At 36.4% G+C, this 14,487-nt stretch overlaps 2 protein-coding genes across 2 annotated transcripts; both read right to left on the bottom strand.

Annotated features, from left to right (window-relative positions):
- Positions 1-219: 219 nt before the first annotated feature.
- LOC137045236 (cystatin-like) lies at positions 220-1,597 on the bottom strand. The gene is made up of 3 exons (XM_067421790.1): positions 1,287-1,597; positions 381-482; positions 220-297 (listed from the first exon to the last, which is right to left on the bottom strand). The coding sequence occupies exons 1-3, from the start codon at positions 1,494-1,496 to the stop codon at positions 220-222; spliced, it is 390 nt and encodes a 129-aa protein (XP_067277891.1). The 5' UTR covers positions 1,497-1,597.
- Positions 1,598-12,291: 10,694 nt separating this feature from the next.
- Positions 12,292-14,203, bottom strand: LOC137045080 (cystatin-like). The gene is made up of 3 exons (XM_067421548.1): positions 13,883-14,203; positions 12,693-12,794; positions 12,292-12,609 (listed from the first exon to the last, which is right to left on the bottom strand). Exons 1-3 carry the CDS (start codon positions 14,090-14,092, stop codon positions 12,532-12,534), a joined length of 390 nt encoding a protein of 129 aa, XP_067277649.1. The 5' UTR covers positions 14,093-14,203; the 3' UTR covers positions 12,292-12,531.
- Positions 14,204-14,487: the final 284 nt, after the last annotated feature.

Here is a 14,487-nt window from a genome sequence, read left to right on the forward strand (position 1 = left end):
AGACTTTTTCAGAGCAACTGAGTATAAATGACATTACATAATTATTATTGTGTTAGTAAAGCTTTCATTCCATGATTTGTTGTTGACATTAAAGGTTATCATGACAAATAAAATGTATATTTTATCAATAGTAAAAACTTTTACTTCACCATAATTAGCAATAACAAGTACATTTTATTGCTGCCTGTTAAAAGCCCCAGATTGCCTTAGTAACATGAACTACATGCAGATGTGTTCAATAACTTCAATAGAGTTTAACCATGACTGGGTCCAGACTGTTATTTTGCACCGAATGACCTAAAAGAAAAGAAAAGTCAATCTCTTTTAATATTGAGAAATACCAGTAAGTGCAATACTGTAAAATAGACCTTGTGTCTTACCTTTGCGGGGGCCAGCTGAATGGTACACAGAGTCTCTCCACCCTTTTTGCATTTGGTTTTGGCCACATTCACAGTGAAGATGTACTTCATGCCCGCGACAACCTACAACAACCAGAAACATGTTCAGTCATAGTGGAGTCAATCCTGATGTAGTGTGTCGCAAAGTCAACCTACATTAAAAACAGAACCTTCTAAAATATATTTCTTACCATAAACATTCATGATATGAACACAGAGGACATTTAAAGCAATAACAAGTATTTTATGGTCATTTTTCTGTCAATATTAAAAAAATATTGGTCATACTTCAAGTACTTCAATACAGTTCAAAACATCACGTCTAAAAATCTTTTAATGTCTTACCTTTAAAAATGTCTCTTATGTGGCCTATAATATAAATAGTTTGACCATAATTCTGTTGAATATATATATATATATTCATTATTATCATATTCCTTGATTATTTCTAGTATATTTACCTATATATAAAAATATTCACACATCTATTTGTTATACAATTATTTGTATGCAGTTCATTTGTGACACCTTTGTATGTCAATTAAATCAGATTTGATGACAGTCTTATAACATCTCTGTTGATCCTGGAATAACATTCCAATCTCGCAATCAGATTTGACTGAGTTTACAGTTAATCTCAAATTTACGTTTACAACCAGGTTTAGATGCTCCTTCGCCATTCTTATCCACCTATCTTTATCTCTGATTATCTCTGAATTTAGGGATAACTTGATGTTTGGGGTTAGGGGTAGGGACATGGTTAGGAAAACATTTTCTGACAGAAATGTTGTTCCAGGACCAACAAAACATGTTGACACAATAAGGACGTGACAGCATTCAAGGAAAAAAGAACGTTGAGATGGCAAAAATAACGTTTAAACAACTTACCTGTTTTTGAACCTTGATGACTTTGGAAACCCGATACACATTTGCATCATTGCTTTGACTGTTGTACTGTGCCATTGCAAACTCTAACGCACTCCGAGCATCTTTGTCCATGCCTGCATCAACAATACCTCCAACCAGACCACCAACCGGCCCAGCGCTCGCTGCGGCCAAAATCACCGCCAGAAACGGAACAATCATCGTAAGATACATGTTCAAGTTGTATTAATTGACTCGGACTGTCTTGATTCTCCTTTTGGTCACTAAGTCAAAAGTGGATGGAACCATAATGCTGTCAGAGATTTTATAAACAAACGTCACTCCCTAAAACGCTGCGAATTGGGGCGGGGCCTGGCGCATCCACCAATCGCAGTTGTAAGGAGGGACAACGTGTTTGAAAGAAAAAACAAACAAACAAAAAAATCTCTTTAATGCACTTTTTAGTCTGTTATTTAACAGAACAATCCAAAGAAAGGATTTTTAGAAATCTTGGCCAACTGAAAAGTATGAACATGAAAAGTATTTTTCAAATTCAACAATATTGACAAGTATCTTATTCCATTAACTGTTCACCATTAAATAGGGATGTGGAATTAGGCCTACAACTTAAACTGAAAAAGATACTAGTCGCTAGGCTACTGGATTAGCCGACTTAGTTTTAATGAAAAAATGTAACATTAAATAACTACTAGTTAGTTTTAAGAAATAAATATTCACACATCCATTTGTTATAGAATTATTTGTATGCAGTTCATTTGTCACACCTTTGTGACTAAAGAGGCTTATGTCATCAATTCAGTCACCATGAACCTTAGTATAACATGTTCCAGGATCAACATTGTTGACATCCTGGAACATAAACATCCTGGAAAAAAATGACAATCTCCCAATGTCAAGTTTACGTTTACAACCAGGGTTAGATGCTCCTATGCCATTCTTATCCACCTATCTTTGATTATCTTTGAATTTAGGGATAACTTAATGTTTGTTGTAATAATATATTATACCTCTATCTGGGACACAGCTAATTTTGTCTTCAGTTTCCATGGAGGCCCCACATGGGTTAGCCTAGATGGGTTGATGATGGGTCTCTTGATGGGCTCATACCAGGCCCATATGTGTAACCCAGGTAGCACCCTTTTGGGGGCTACATGGGTCTGCCTATTTAGGTTGGTGATGGGATCCAGATAGGTGTTGTGTTAGGCTCTTATGGGCCACTATCATGGGCGTCGGAACCATTGTGTGTAGGTGGGACAAGACCCACCCACTTTTTAAGAACAATGATATCGGACCCACTCACTTTTATCGTCTCTAATTCAGCACGTCTGTTTACCTTGACTACCCCTTTAGGGCACTTTTTGTGTTTCGTTGCCTCTCCTTGACGGATTTGCTTCCTGTTCTCCTGAGTTGTAAGTAGCTTTGGATAAAAGCGTCTGCTAAATGCATAAATGTAAATGTAAACATACATACATACACACGTAAAAGCAAGCTCTGGAAAAAAACTAAGAGACCACTGCAAAATTGTCAGTTTCTCTGGGTTTACTATTTATAGGTATGTGTTTGGGTAAAATTAACATTTTTGTTTCATTCTATAAACTACTGTCAACATTTTTCCCAAATTCCAAATAAAGATACTGTCATTTAGAGCATTTATTTGCTGAAAGCAACAACTGGTCAAAATAACAAAAAGAGATGCAGTGTTGTCAGACCTCAAATAATGGAAAGAAAATAAGTTCATATTCATTTTTAACAACACAATACTAATGTTTTAACTTAGGACAAGTTCAGAAATCAATATTTGGTGGAATAAACCTGATTTTGATTCACAGCTTTTTATGCATCTTGGCATGCTCTCCACTAGTCTTTCACATTGATGTTGGGTGACTTTATGCCACTCCTGGTGCAAAAATTCACACAGCTTGGATTAGTTTGACCATCCATCTTCCTCTTGATCACATTCCAGAGGTTTTCAATGAGGTTCAGGTTTGGAGATTGGGCTTGTCATGACAGGGTCTTGATCTGGTGGTCCTCCATCCACACCTTGATTGACCTGGCTGTGTGGCATGGAGCATAGTCCTGGGGAAAAAAAACAGTTCTCTGAGTTGGGGAACATTGTCAGAGCAGAAGGAAGCAAGTTTTCTTCCAGGACAACCTTGCACATGGTTTGATTCATGCATCCTTCACAAAGACAAATCTGTCCGATTCCAGCCTTGCTGAAGCACCTCCAGATATCACCGATCCTCCACCAAATTTCTTAGTGGGTTGGAGACACTGTGGCTTGTAAGCCACTCCTCAGACGACCAGGTGTTGGACAAAGCTGAAAATTGGACTCATCAGAGAAGATGACCTTACTCCAGTCCTCTAGAGTCTAATCCTTATGGTCTCTTGCAAACCTCAGACTGGCTCTTCTTTGCTTCCTCATTGACGAAGGGCTTTTTTCTAGCTTTGCATGACTTCAGCCCTGCCCCTAGGAGCCTGTTTGGAACCATCCTCGCCGTGCACTTCACCCCAGCTGCCTTTTGCCATTCTTTTTGTAGGTCACTTGATGTCATCCTACGGTTGTTGAGTGACATTCCAATGAGATGGCGGTGATTCCTGGTCAGTGGAGAGTCATTTTCGCCCTCTGCTGGTCTGTAGCTTTGTTGTCCCCAATGTCTGCTGCTTGACCTTGTTCTTATGTAATGTTCTAGAAATTTTAAGGATGGAAACAACCCAACGCTTACTGTATCCCTCTGCCAGTAAAGCCAGAATTGAACCCTTCTTTTACTCACTCTTTCAACTTTTTTTGGCATGGTCTAGTTATTTTTTGATTCCAATTACTTTTGGCGTACTAATGTTTTTGCCATTTAGCTGGTCCTACTGCAAGAGGATAGTGATGACCACAGAAGTGTTTTTTTTATAAATACTTTTCCTTATTAAATAAGATTTGGCTCAGGTGATCACCTAATCAGCACCTCATTCAGTAGAATGAGGTATGCCTGTGTTGGAATTCAATAGACATTGGAATGGAATGGCTTCCATACTTGTAGAGGTGTATTTTTTTCCCAGAGCTGATGTATGTGTGTGTATATATATATATACCTTATTTTTTACAGTAAACCTCTAAATACAAACATTACATGTAATCCTACACTAAAATGTTAAAGCTATTCATTGAACCAAGACCACTAGTTCATGCTTTACTTTATTAAGCAAGGTTTATTTGGAATATGACTATTATTACATACACAACTTTATAATACAAAAGTATCAAAAAAAGTTAGAGTGAAGCTCCTGCACTGCAAAAAAAAAAAGATATGTTCAATAGTTATGACAACATATGTTTTTACATTGTTTTAACTCATCAAAATAAGGTAAGAAATGTTAAACTTGTTTTTATTAGTTCTACAAGATGTACAGTCTTGTTCAAAATAATAGCAGTACAATGTGACTAACCAGAATAATCAAGGTTTTTCGTATATTTTTTTATTGCTACGTGGCAAACAAGTTACCAGTAGGTTCAGTAGATTCTCAGAAAACAAATGAGACCCAGCATTCATGATATGCACGCTCTTAAGGCTGTGCAATTGGGCAATTAGTTGAATTAGTTGAAAGGGGTGTGTTCAGAAAAATAGCAGTGTGGCATTCAATCACTGAGGTCATCAATTTTGTGAAGAAACAGATGTGAATCAGGTGGCCCCTATTTAAGGATGAAGCCAACACTTGTTGAACATGCATTTGAAAGCTGAGGAAAATGGGTTGTTCAAGACATTGTTCAGAAGAACAGCGTATTTTGATTAAAAAGTTGATTAGAGAGGGGAAAACCTATAAAGAGGTGCAAAAAATGATAGGCTGTTCAGCTAAAATGATCTCCAGTGCCTTAAAATGGAGAGCAAAACCAGAGAGACGTGGAAGAAAATGGAAGACAACCATCAAAATGGATAGAAGAATAACCAGAATGGCAAAGGCTCAGCCAATGATCACCTCCAGGATGATCAAAGACAGTCTGGAGTTACCTGTAAGTACTGTGACAGTTAGAAGACGTCTGTGTGAAGCTAATCTATTTTCAAGAATCCCCCGCAAAGTCCCTCTGTTAAAAAAAAGGCATGTGCAGAAGAGGTTACAATTTGCCAAAGAACACATCAACTGGCCTAAAGAGAAATGGAGGAACATTTTGTGGACTGATGAGAGTAAAATTGTTCTTTTTGGGTCCAAGGGCCACAGGCAGTTTGTGAGACGACCCCCAAACTCTGAATTCAAGCCACAGTACACAGTGAAGACAGTGAAGCATGGAGGTGCAAGCATCATGATATGGGCATGTTTCTCCTACTATGGTGTTGGGGCTATTTATCGCATACCAGGGATCATGGATCAGTTTGCATATGTTAAAATACTTGAAGAGGTCATGTTGCCCTATGCTGAAGAGGACATGCCCTTGAAACGGTTGTTTCAACAAGACAATGACCCAAAACACACTAGTAAACGGGCAAAGTCTTGGTTCCAAACCAACAAAATTAATGTTATGGAGTGGCCAGCCCAATCTCCAGACCTTAATCCAATTGAGAACTTGTGGGGTGATATCAAAAATGCTGTTTCTGAAGCAAAACCAAGAAATGTGAATGAATTGTGGAATGTTGTTAAAGAATCATGGAGTGGAATAACAGCTGAGAGGTGCCACAAGTTGGTTGACTCCATGCCACACAGATGTCAAGCAGGTTTAAAAAACTGTGGTCATACAACTAAATATTAGTTTAGTGATTCACAGGATTGCTAAATCCCAGAAAAAAAAATGTTTGTACAAAATAGTTTTGAGTTTGTACAGTCAAAGGTAGACACTGCTATTTTTTTGAACACACCCCTTTCAACTAATTGCCCAATTGCACAGCCTTAAGAGCGTGCATATCATGAATGCTGGGTCTTGTTTGTTTTCTGACAATCTACTGAACCTACTGGTAACTTGTTTGCCACGTAGCAATAAAAAATATACTAAAAACCTTGATTATTCTGGTTAGTCACATTGTACTGCTATTATTTTTAACAAGACTGTAACTATTTTTTAAGTCAGTTTAACATAATTTAAGTTGAAATAACTTAAACATCCAAGACCATTGTACTGCAAAAGTTCAAAATGTGCCTTTTTTTACAGTGTGACAAACCTAATTTGACAAATCTTGTATTGTTTATATGCATATCTGTACACTCTAAGATAATATATTTCACAAACAAAACAGTGCAGCTCCTCTATCATCTGAAAGTGGGATTCTGAAATCCACTTTCGCTTCAATATACCTGCAGGTGCTGGTCATATAATTAAAATATCATCAAAAAGTTGATTTATTTCACTAATTCTATTCAAAAAGTGAAACTTGTACATTATAGTAATTCATTACACACAGACTGATATATTTCAAATGTTTATTTCTTTTTCTTTTGATGATTATAACTGACAACTAAGGAAAATCCCAAATTCAGCATCTAAGAAAATTTTAATATTACTTAAGACCAATCCAAAGAAAGGATTTTTAGAAATCTTGGCCAACTGAAAATATGAACATGAAAAGTATGGGCATGTAGCACTCAATATTTAGATGGGGCTCCTTTTCCCTGAATTAATGCAGCAATGCGGCATGGCATGGAGTCGATCAGTCTGCGATTAGTGTTCACTATCGCTCAGGTGTTATAAGAGCCCAGGTTGCTCTGATAGTGGCCTTCATGCTCTTCTGCATTGTTGAGTCTGGCATATCACATCTTCCTCTTCACAATACCCAGTAGATTTTCTATGGGGTTAAGGTCAGGCGATTTTGCTGGCCAATTAAGAACAGGGATACCATGGTCCTTAAACCAGGTATACTGTTGCTTTGGCACTGTGTGCAGGTGCCAAGTCCTGTTGGAAAATAAAATCTGCATCTCTATAAAGTTGGTCAGCAGCAGCAAGCAACAAGTGCTCTAAAACTTCCTGGTATACGGCTACATTGACCTTGGACCTCAGAAAACACAGTGGATCAACACCAGCAGATGACATGGCACACCAAACCATCACTGACTGTGGAAACTTTACACTAGACCTCAAGCAATGTGGATTGTGTGCCTCTCCTCTCTTCCTCCAGACACTGGGACCCTTATTTCCAAAGGAAAATGAAAAATGTACTTTCATCAGAGAACATAACTTTAGACCACTCAGCTTTTTTGTCTTGAAACACAAGATATGTTGTAAAATACATGGTTATGGTTTCAAACCTATCTTAGAGCACCACCTGCCCTGTACATATCTGTCTCCCTATATCTGACACACCCATTCCAGGTTTTGCAGTCTCTGCTAATGAGCTCATGAGTTGAGTCAGGTGGGATAGGTGAGGGAGACAAAATGTTTACATTATTAAGTGAAGATCCTGGTGTAACCTACTAGTAAGAACTCCAAAGTATTACCAAATCCTTCAGAAGGCATTACAAATTGTTTGGAACAGTATTCTAAAGTGTTTCAAATAATGGGTATCTTTTGTGAATTTGTTATTTGAGTTAGTACTAAATAAAAAAGAGAAAAAAGCACAGGTAGCCGAGTGAGATGACTAAAGCTCCACAGATCTCATTGCTCAGAGGAAACTAGTTTTTCTGTAACAAAATACACATTTATTAGAGATTTAAAAATTTTGATGTCAATGATGTCAGTTTGACGGCTTAGGTTTTAAAATGTAACCACTCCCCTCTAACCGTTAATCTGCTATGAGCGAGAGATGGAGAGGAGGAGCGCTGAAGTTAATCCCTGCTCTCTATTCAATATTCCGTTTTACTTGGAAATACGTCACAGCACTGAAGAAAACTCACTTGCTACTTCTGGTTGTTCTGTACTTCACCGGGACTTTAAAGTTCTCTCACTTATAGCTTTTGCATTGTTATTTGTTATTTGCATTGTTGCATTGTAGCATTGTTATTTTATTGTGAGATTTTGTTTCACATCCTTATCATTGCTGTAACCCTTCTAGCCACAAGTCTTCTCCTTCGGTTTTAGTGTATTTCTGTGGCAGAATTACAGCGCCACACACTGGCCTGACATGCATACTACATCGTTTTGAGACAATTTCAGCAGTTTCGTGTGTACGCAGATATTTCTTGAGACAAGAAAAATTGGATAGGGAACGCCCTTGGCTTCGTCTTGATGTGGCCTATATCATTACTTCAGGTTGAATGATTCTGATTGTCTAAGAAATATAAACTGAAAAAATGTCTTTGAACTAAGCGACTGAAATGCATGTTTGAGCTGTTTTAAAGCAACTTGCACTGAAATATCTTAAACTATGTGAGTGCCATTGTTTTATTTCAAGATTTTTTTTCTTTCTTTTCTTCAAAGGCACATTTATAAAAGTTTCTTAAATGTTCTAATTTAACTAAAGTCTAATCTTGGCACTGTATGTGAAACCAGGCCTAAAACTAGTAAAGTAAATCTCATAAACTTGAAGAAATCATTTAATATGTAGAAGGATAAATATTGATTAATAACTTGATTATAAATCACTCAAAAGATAGATTGAAGCGGCTGTGGATTTCTGAATCGGAGCCTTTCGTTGCACCATCTGACTCTTACTCCGGCTCCTCACACGTCATCAATACTCTGGTCTCTCCTTCTTTCATCTTTCCTGTTCTCCTGTACTCTGCTGCCTCCTCTCTTATTTGGATGTTAGCACAAGGTCGTGCCTTTCTAGGATTGAACGTATAATTAGGGTTGCCACCTTCAATACAGAAAAATAAGGGACGCCTGCCGGTGGCCACACCCCTCGGGGCCACGATGACCACAGTCCCGATGGTGTGCCAGTGCAGTGGTCGTATATCATAACTTAAAACCTAATTTGTATATATATATATATATATATGACATTATAATAGGATATCTGCTATTGAAATCAGTGTAAACAGATGCACTCAGTATAATACACAGCTATGACAATGAAAAACAAACTCAGCTGCTGTAACCTAGAGGGGAGTAGGATAAGAAATTGCAAATTAACTCGAGTAATTTTATAGTGTTGTGAACAAAGATTTTGACTAAAATATTTGTCATTGTTTGCAGTAACACCATCCAAACAGTGAAACCACACCTAAATAACTGAAAATGATATAATATCTACAATCATTTCTTATTTTAATAAAACACTACACAACATTTTTATTTTTGGTAAGTTAAGTAAATATATTTATGTATTATTCCGTTTTTATAGTCTATTGTTAATTCTATAGTATTGGATGATGCAATTATAATTTGTTAAGCATAACAAATAGTTGTTTATTTTATTCCTAAAAGGTCCTATTTTGATTTTATATATATATATATATATATATATATATATATATATATATATATATATATATATATATATATAATCTCTTATTAAAGTAATGCTTGTGTCTGACTATAGCCTACAACTTAACCTTAATAAACAAATCATACCATAACATCATTAATGCAGCCTACATTATTAACATTATATCTTAATAGGCAGCATTTATGAAATCTAACGTTATCAATCAAAAAATTGAGGTGATAAAAAAAAAAAAAAACATAACACTGTCTGCCTCAGGAGATGCTTGAGGTATGAAGAACTGTGCGACAGTGCTTTGATTTCGGTGAGCTCTTGCATTTAGTGAATGTTGCTCTCCCGTTGCATGCTGTCTCACATCTGACAGGCCAGCGTGCATGCGCCACTGAAAACACTCGCCGACAAATAATTATTGTGCAATTGGCTTGGTATTCATTGCCGCGGACACTTTCCAGCCAAATATTTATTTCTTCCCACTCTCGTCTGTACCTCTGCATCCGCTTGCGTTTCTGCTCTGAAACTTTTACAGCTGGACGCGGAGGTATTTGGACCTGCCTCCGCCATCGTTTCAAATGGATTCTGCCCATATAGAAAATAACCTATACCTCTTCTGGCTCTGATTGGCCGTGATTCACGACCCGTGAACCTGAAACAAACCAATCAAACAAACCAACGACGGCAGCGACCCAATTAGGGGCAGAATAGTACGTGTCTTCACACAATGCGGGTGGACCTATGTAAAATACGGGACAAATCGCGTCCCGTATTGCTTTGATACGGGACGCGTCATTTTTCCTGAAAATACGGGACGATTCCGTATTTCAAGGGACGGGTGGCAACCCTACGTATAATGTCAGTTATGTTCAATTTTGAGTTTGTTTTCTGTCATTTGTTTTCCTTCCTGGCTGAGAACGTTACGATAGTAGGATTACTCATTTGATTAGTCATGCTGTTGCTAACAAGTTCCTTTGTTTGTTCCCTTGTTTCATTAGTAAATTGCAATTGTGTTGTTGTAATTTACCTACCTTCATCTGTGTTTGCCTTGTAGATAATATATTATAGACTCATTCTTTGTCAATTAGTTACTTTCAGAGAAAAGAAAAGTCAATCTCTTTTAATATTGAGAAATAAGTGTAATACTGTAAATTAGACCTTGTGTTTTACCTTTGCGGGGGTCATCTGAAACACAGCTGAGTCAGCTGAGTCCCTCCACCCTTTCTGCATTTGGTTATTGGACACATTGAGAATGTATTTTCTGTTTCAAGAAATGAGCCAAACCAATGGAGAAAAACAAATTGCCATGTGCACCAGGAAAGACCAATTACAACCTAAAGAAGTGTGCCAGTCATTCATTAATGTTAATGATAAGCAGTTCAATAAAAATAGCATTTATATTTCTGTATAAATAGCATCTATATTTTTATGTTAGTAAGTGTTTAAAAGTTCTCTGTGCATAATGAGCTGGTGAGTTTATGGTGAGATGAAAAACATTTCTTCAAAAGCAAAATGAATTACCTACTATCACTGTAAAGCTGCTTTGAAGCAATCTGTGTTGTAAAAAGCTCTGTATAAATGAAGGTACCCTGACTTGACGTGTTGCTGACTGGTTGTTATGGGCCACTTTTTTGCCCCAGTCCGCTCCTAACTGGAGGTATCACAACACACACCGACATATTCCGTGGCTCGGTGTCAGGTCAGTGTGTCGTGATAATGTCAGTGACACATATGTGCATATGCCACTATGCACTGTCCACTGGCACATGCCGATGAAGACCGGACGTCCCACCAGATGTGCCAATATGCATAGTGACGTGTCATTGGCTTCTGTGCATCAGATGCCATGTCACTTAATGTTAATACCGCCTCTCCTTAAGTTGTCCAGTCTCGCCAATGTATACATTTACCTTCACTGTGTTTGCCTTGTCAATTATATTATAGACTCATTCTTCTTCGTGTGTGCGTGTCCTATGTCAAGATCAATGTATTTTAAAAGAAACAAATAACTTAAAGTAATAATGAAAACCAACTGACAAATCGCATCATAAACATTATACAAAATTCTTATTTTCAATAGTTGATACATTTAAGATATATTCTTGGTCAAACGTATTTGGAGGTACGGTAATATATTAATAGATTTGCCTCATATCTGATTACTAACTGAGCTGTGCTAAAAATAAAATAATATTATGCTGCTATACACTTTACATCACATGGTGTAATTAGTATCAATTATTTTATTAGTATACATTTCTGTACACCACTGGCTTTTCATGTAAACGCCATGAGGATTGTTGAAACATGAATAAATATCCTTATCATCCTTCCTCATTTTTATTAGGGGAAAGAAACACTATAAAGCTGATCAAACTCGCAGTTTTGGCCAAATAATAGTTTCAACACTTGTATCAAAATTCTTGTATCAATGCAGTAATTCTGAAAAGGTTTATTTCATATTCAGAGAAAAACGTGTAAGTGCAAGATTAAGGGATTTATAAAACTGTAAACATTCCATTGAAATAATATACAAATAGGCCTAAATCAGTTCTGGTACTTGCACTCCTATTACTCTTTTTGTCACATAAATATTATGGTTGGATTATTGTTTTCTTTATGTATACATACACAAATAATGCACAATGTTCTTAAGCCTCCCAAAAGGCATTTAATCAAAAACGAATCTCATTCAATCATGTTTTAATAAGTAAAAGACGACCACATATCAGAAAATGCAGTTTATTATTGAGAAATTCTTTCAAATTGTAGACTTTTTCAGAGCAACTGAGTATAAATGACATTACATAATTATTATTGTGTTAGTAAAGCTTTCATTCCATGATTTGTTGTTGACATTAAAGGTTATCATGACAAATAAAATGTATATTTTATCAATAGTAAAAACTTTTACTTCACCATAATTAGCAATAACAAGTACATTTTATTGCTGCATGTTAAAAGCCCTACATGCAGGTGTTTTCAAGAACTTCAATAGAGTTTAACCATGACTGGGTCCAGACTGTTATTTTGCACCGAAAGACCTAAAAGAAAAGAAAAGTCAATCTCTTTTAATATTGAGAAATACCAGTAAGTGCAATACTGTAAAATAGACCTTGTGTCTTACCTTTGCGGGGGCCAGCTGAATGGTACACAGAGTCTCTCCACCCTTTTTGCATTTGGTTCTGGCCACATTCACAGTGAAGATGTACTTCATGCCCGAGACAACCTACAACAACCAGAAACATGTTCAGTCATTGTGGAGTCAATCCTGATGTAGTGTGTCGCAAAATCAACCTACATTAAAAACAGAACCTTCTAAAAGATATTTCTTACCATAAACACAGAGGACATTTAAAGCAATAAAAAGTATTTTATGGTCATTTTTCTGTCAATATTAAAAAAATATTGGTCATACTTCAAGTACTTCAATACAGTTCAAAAGATCACGTCGAAAAATCTTTTAATGTCTTACCTTTAAAAATGTCTCTTATGTGGCCTATAATATAAATAGTTTGACCATAATTCTGTTGTTCTCTTTGTAAATTGCTTTGAACTGCAAAAATTTCAATTTCACAAAAGTTTTTTGTTTGTTTTATTTTTAAACATATCATATTTTTCATTATTATCATATACCTTGAATATTTCTAGTATATTTTCCAACTTCTCTAGTCAATAATAATCATAAGTACTTCCTCAGACCTGTGTTCATTTCTTTGCTACAAATTTAACATTACTGACAAGTAGTAAGCCTACCTTATTCCATGACTAACTGGTTGCCATTAAATTCTAGGCATTTGGAATTACAACTTAAACTCAAAAAGATACTAGTCGCTATTAGCTTTTTTTTTTTTTTTTTTTTTTTTCAAACATAAAATAACTACTAGATCGTTTTTTAAGAAATATTCACACATCTAATTGTTATACAATTATTTGTATGCAGTTCATTTGTCACACCTTTGTGACTAAAGAGGAGTATGTCAATTAAATCAGATTTGATGACAGTCTTATAACATCTCTGTTGATCCTGGAATAACATTCCAATCTCGCAATCAGATTTGACTGAGTTTACAGTTAATCTCAAATTTACGTTTACAACCAGGGTTAGATGCTCCTTCGCCATTCTTATCCACCTATCTTTATCCCTGATTATCTCTGAATTTAGGGATAACTTGATGTTTGGGGTTAGGGGGTAGGGACTTGGTACATTTTCTGACAGAAATGTTGTTCCAGGATCAACAAAATATGTTGACACAATAAGGACGTGACAGCAAAAAAGTATGTTGAGATGACAAAAATAACTTTTAAACAACTTACTTGTTTTTGAACCTTGATGACTTTGGAAACCCGATACACATTTGCATCATTGCTTTGACTGTTGTACTGTGCCATTGCAAACTCTAACGCACTCCGAGCATCTTTGTCCATGCCTCCGTCAACAATACCTCCAACCGGACCACCAACCGGCCCAGCGCTCGCTGCGGCCAAAATCACCGCCAGAAACGGAACAATCATCGTAAGATACATGTTCAAGTTGTATTAATTGACTCGGACTGTCTTGATTCTCCTTTTGGTCACTAAGTCAAAAGTGGATGGAACCATAATGCTGTCAGAGATTTTATAAACAAACGTCACTCCCTAAAACGCTGCGAATTGGGGCGGGGCCTGGCGCATCCACCAATCGCAGTTGTAAGGAGGGACAACGGGTTTGAAAAAAATAAATAAAAAAACAATTTTTAATTTACCTTTTAGTCTGTTATTTTCCACTTAAAAACATTGGAATTACTTACTTTCTGTTTATAAGTATTGTATTTAATTAATTAATTTTTGTTTGTTTTCTCTTCTATTGGTTATTTTATAAACAGGTGTTTTGATCCACTTTTGCCAAGCGATGTTGCTGTGGGCATTTTCCCATTGAGAAT

Source organism: Pseudorasbora parva, chromosome 17, assembly GCF_024679245.1.
Source record: "Pseudorasbora parva isolate DD20220531a chromosome 17, ASM2467924v1, whole genome shotgun sequence".
Lineage (NCBI taxonomy): Eukaryota > Metazoa > Chordata > Actinopteri > Cypriniformes > Gobionidae > Pseudorasbora > Pseudorasbora parva.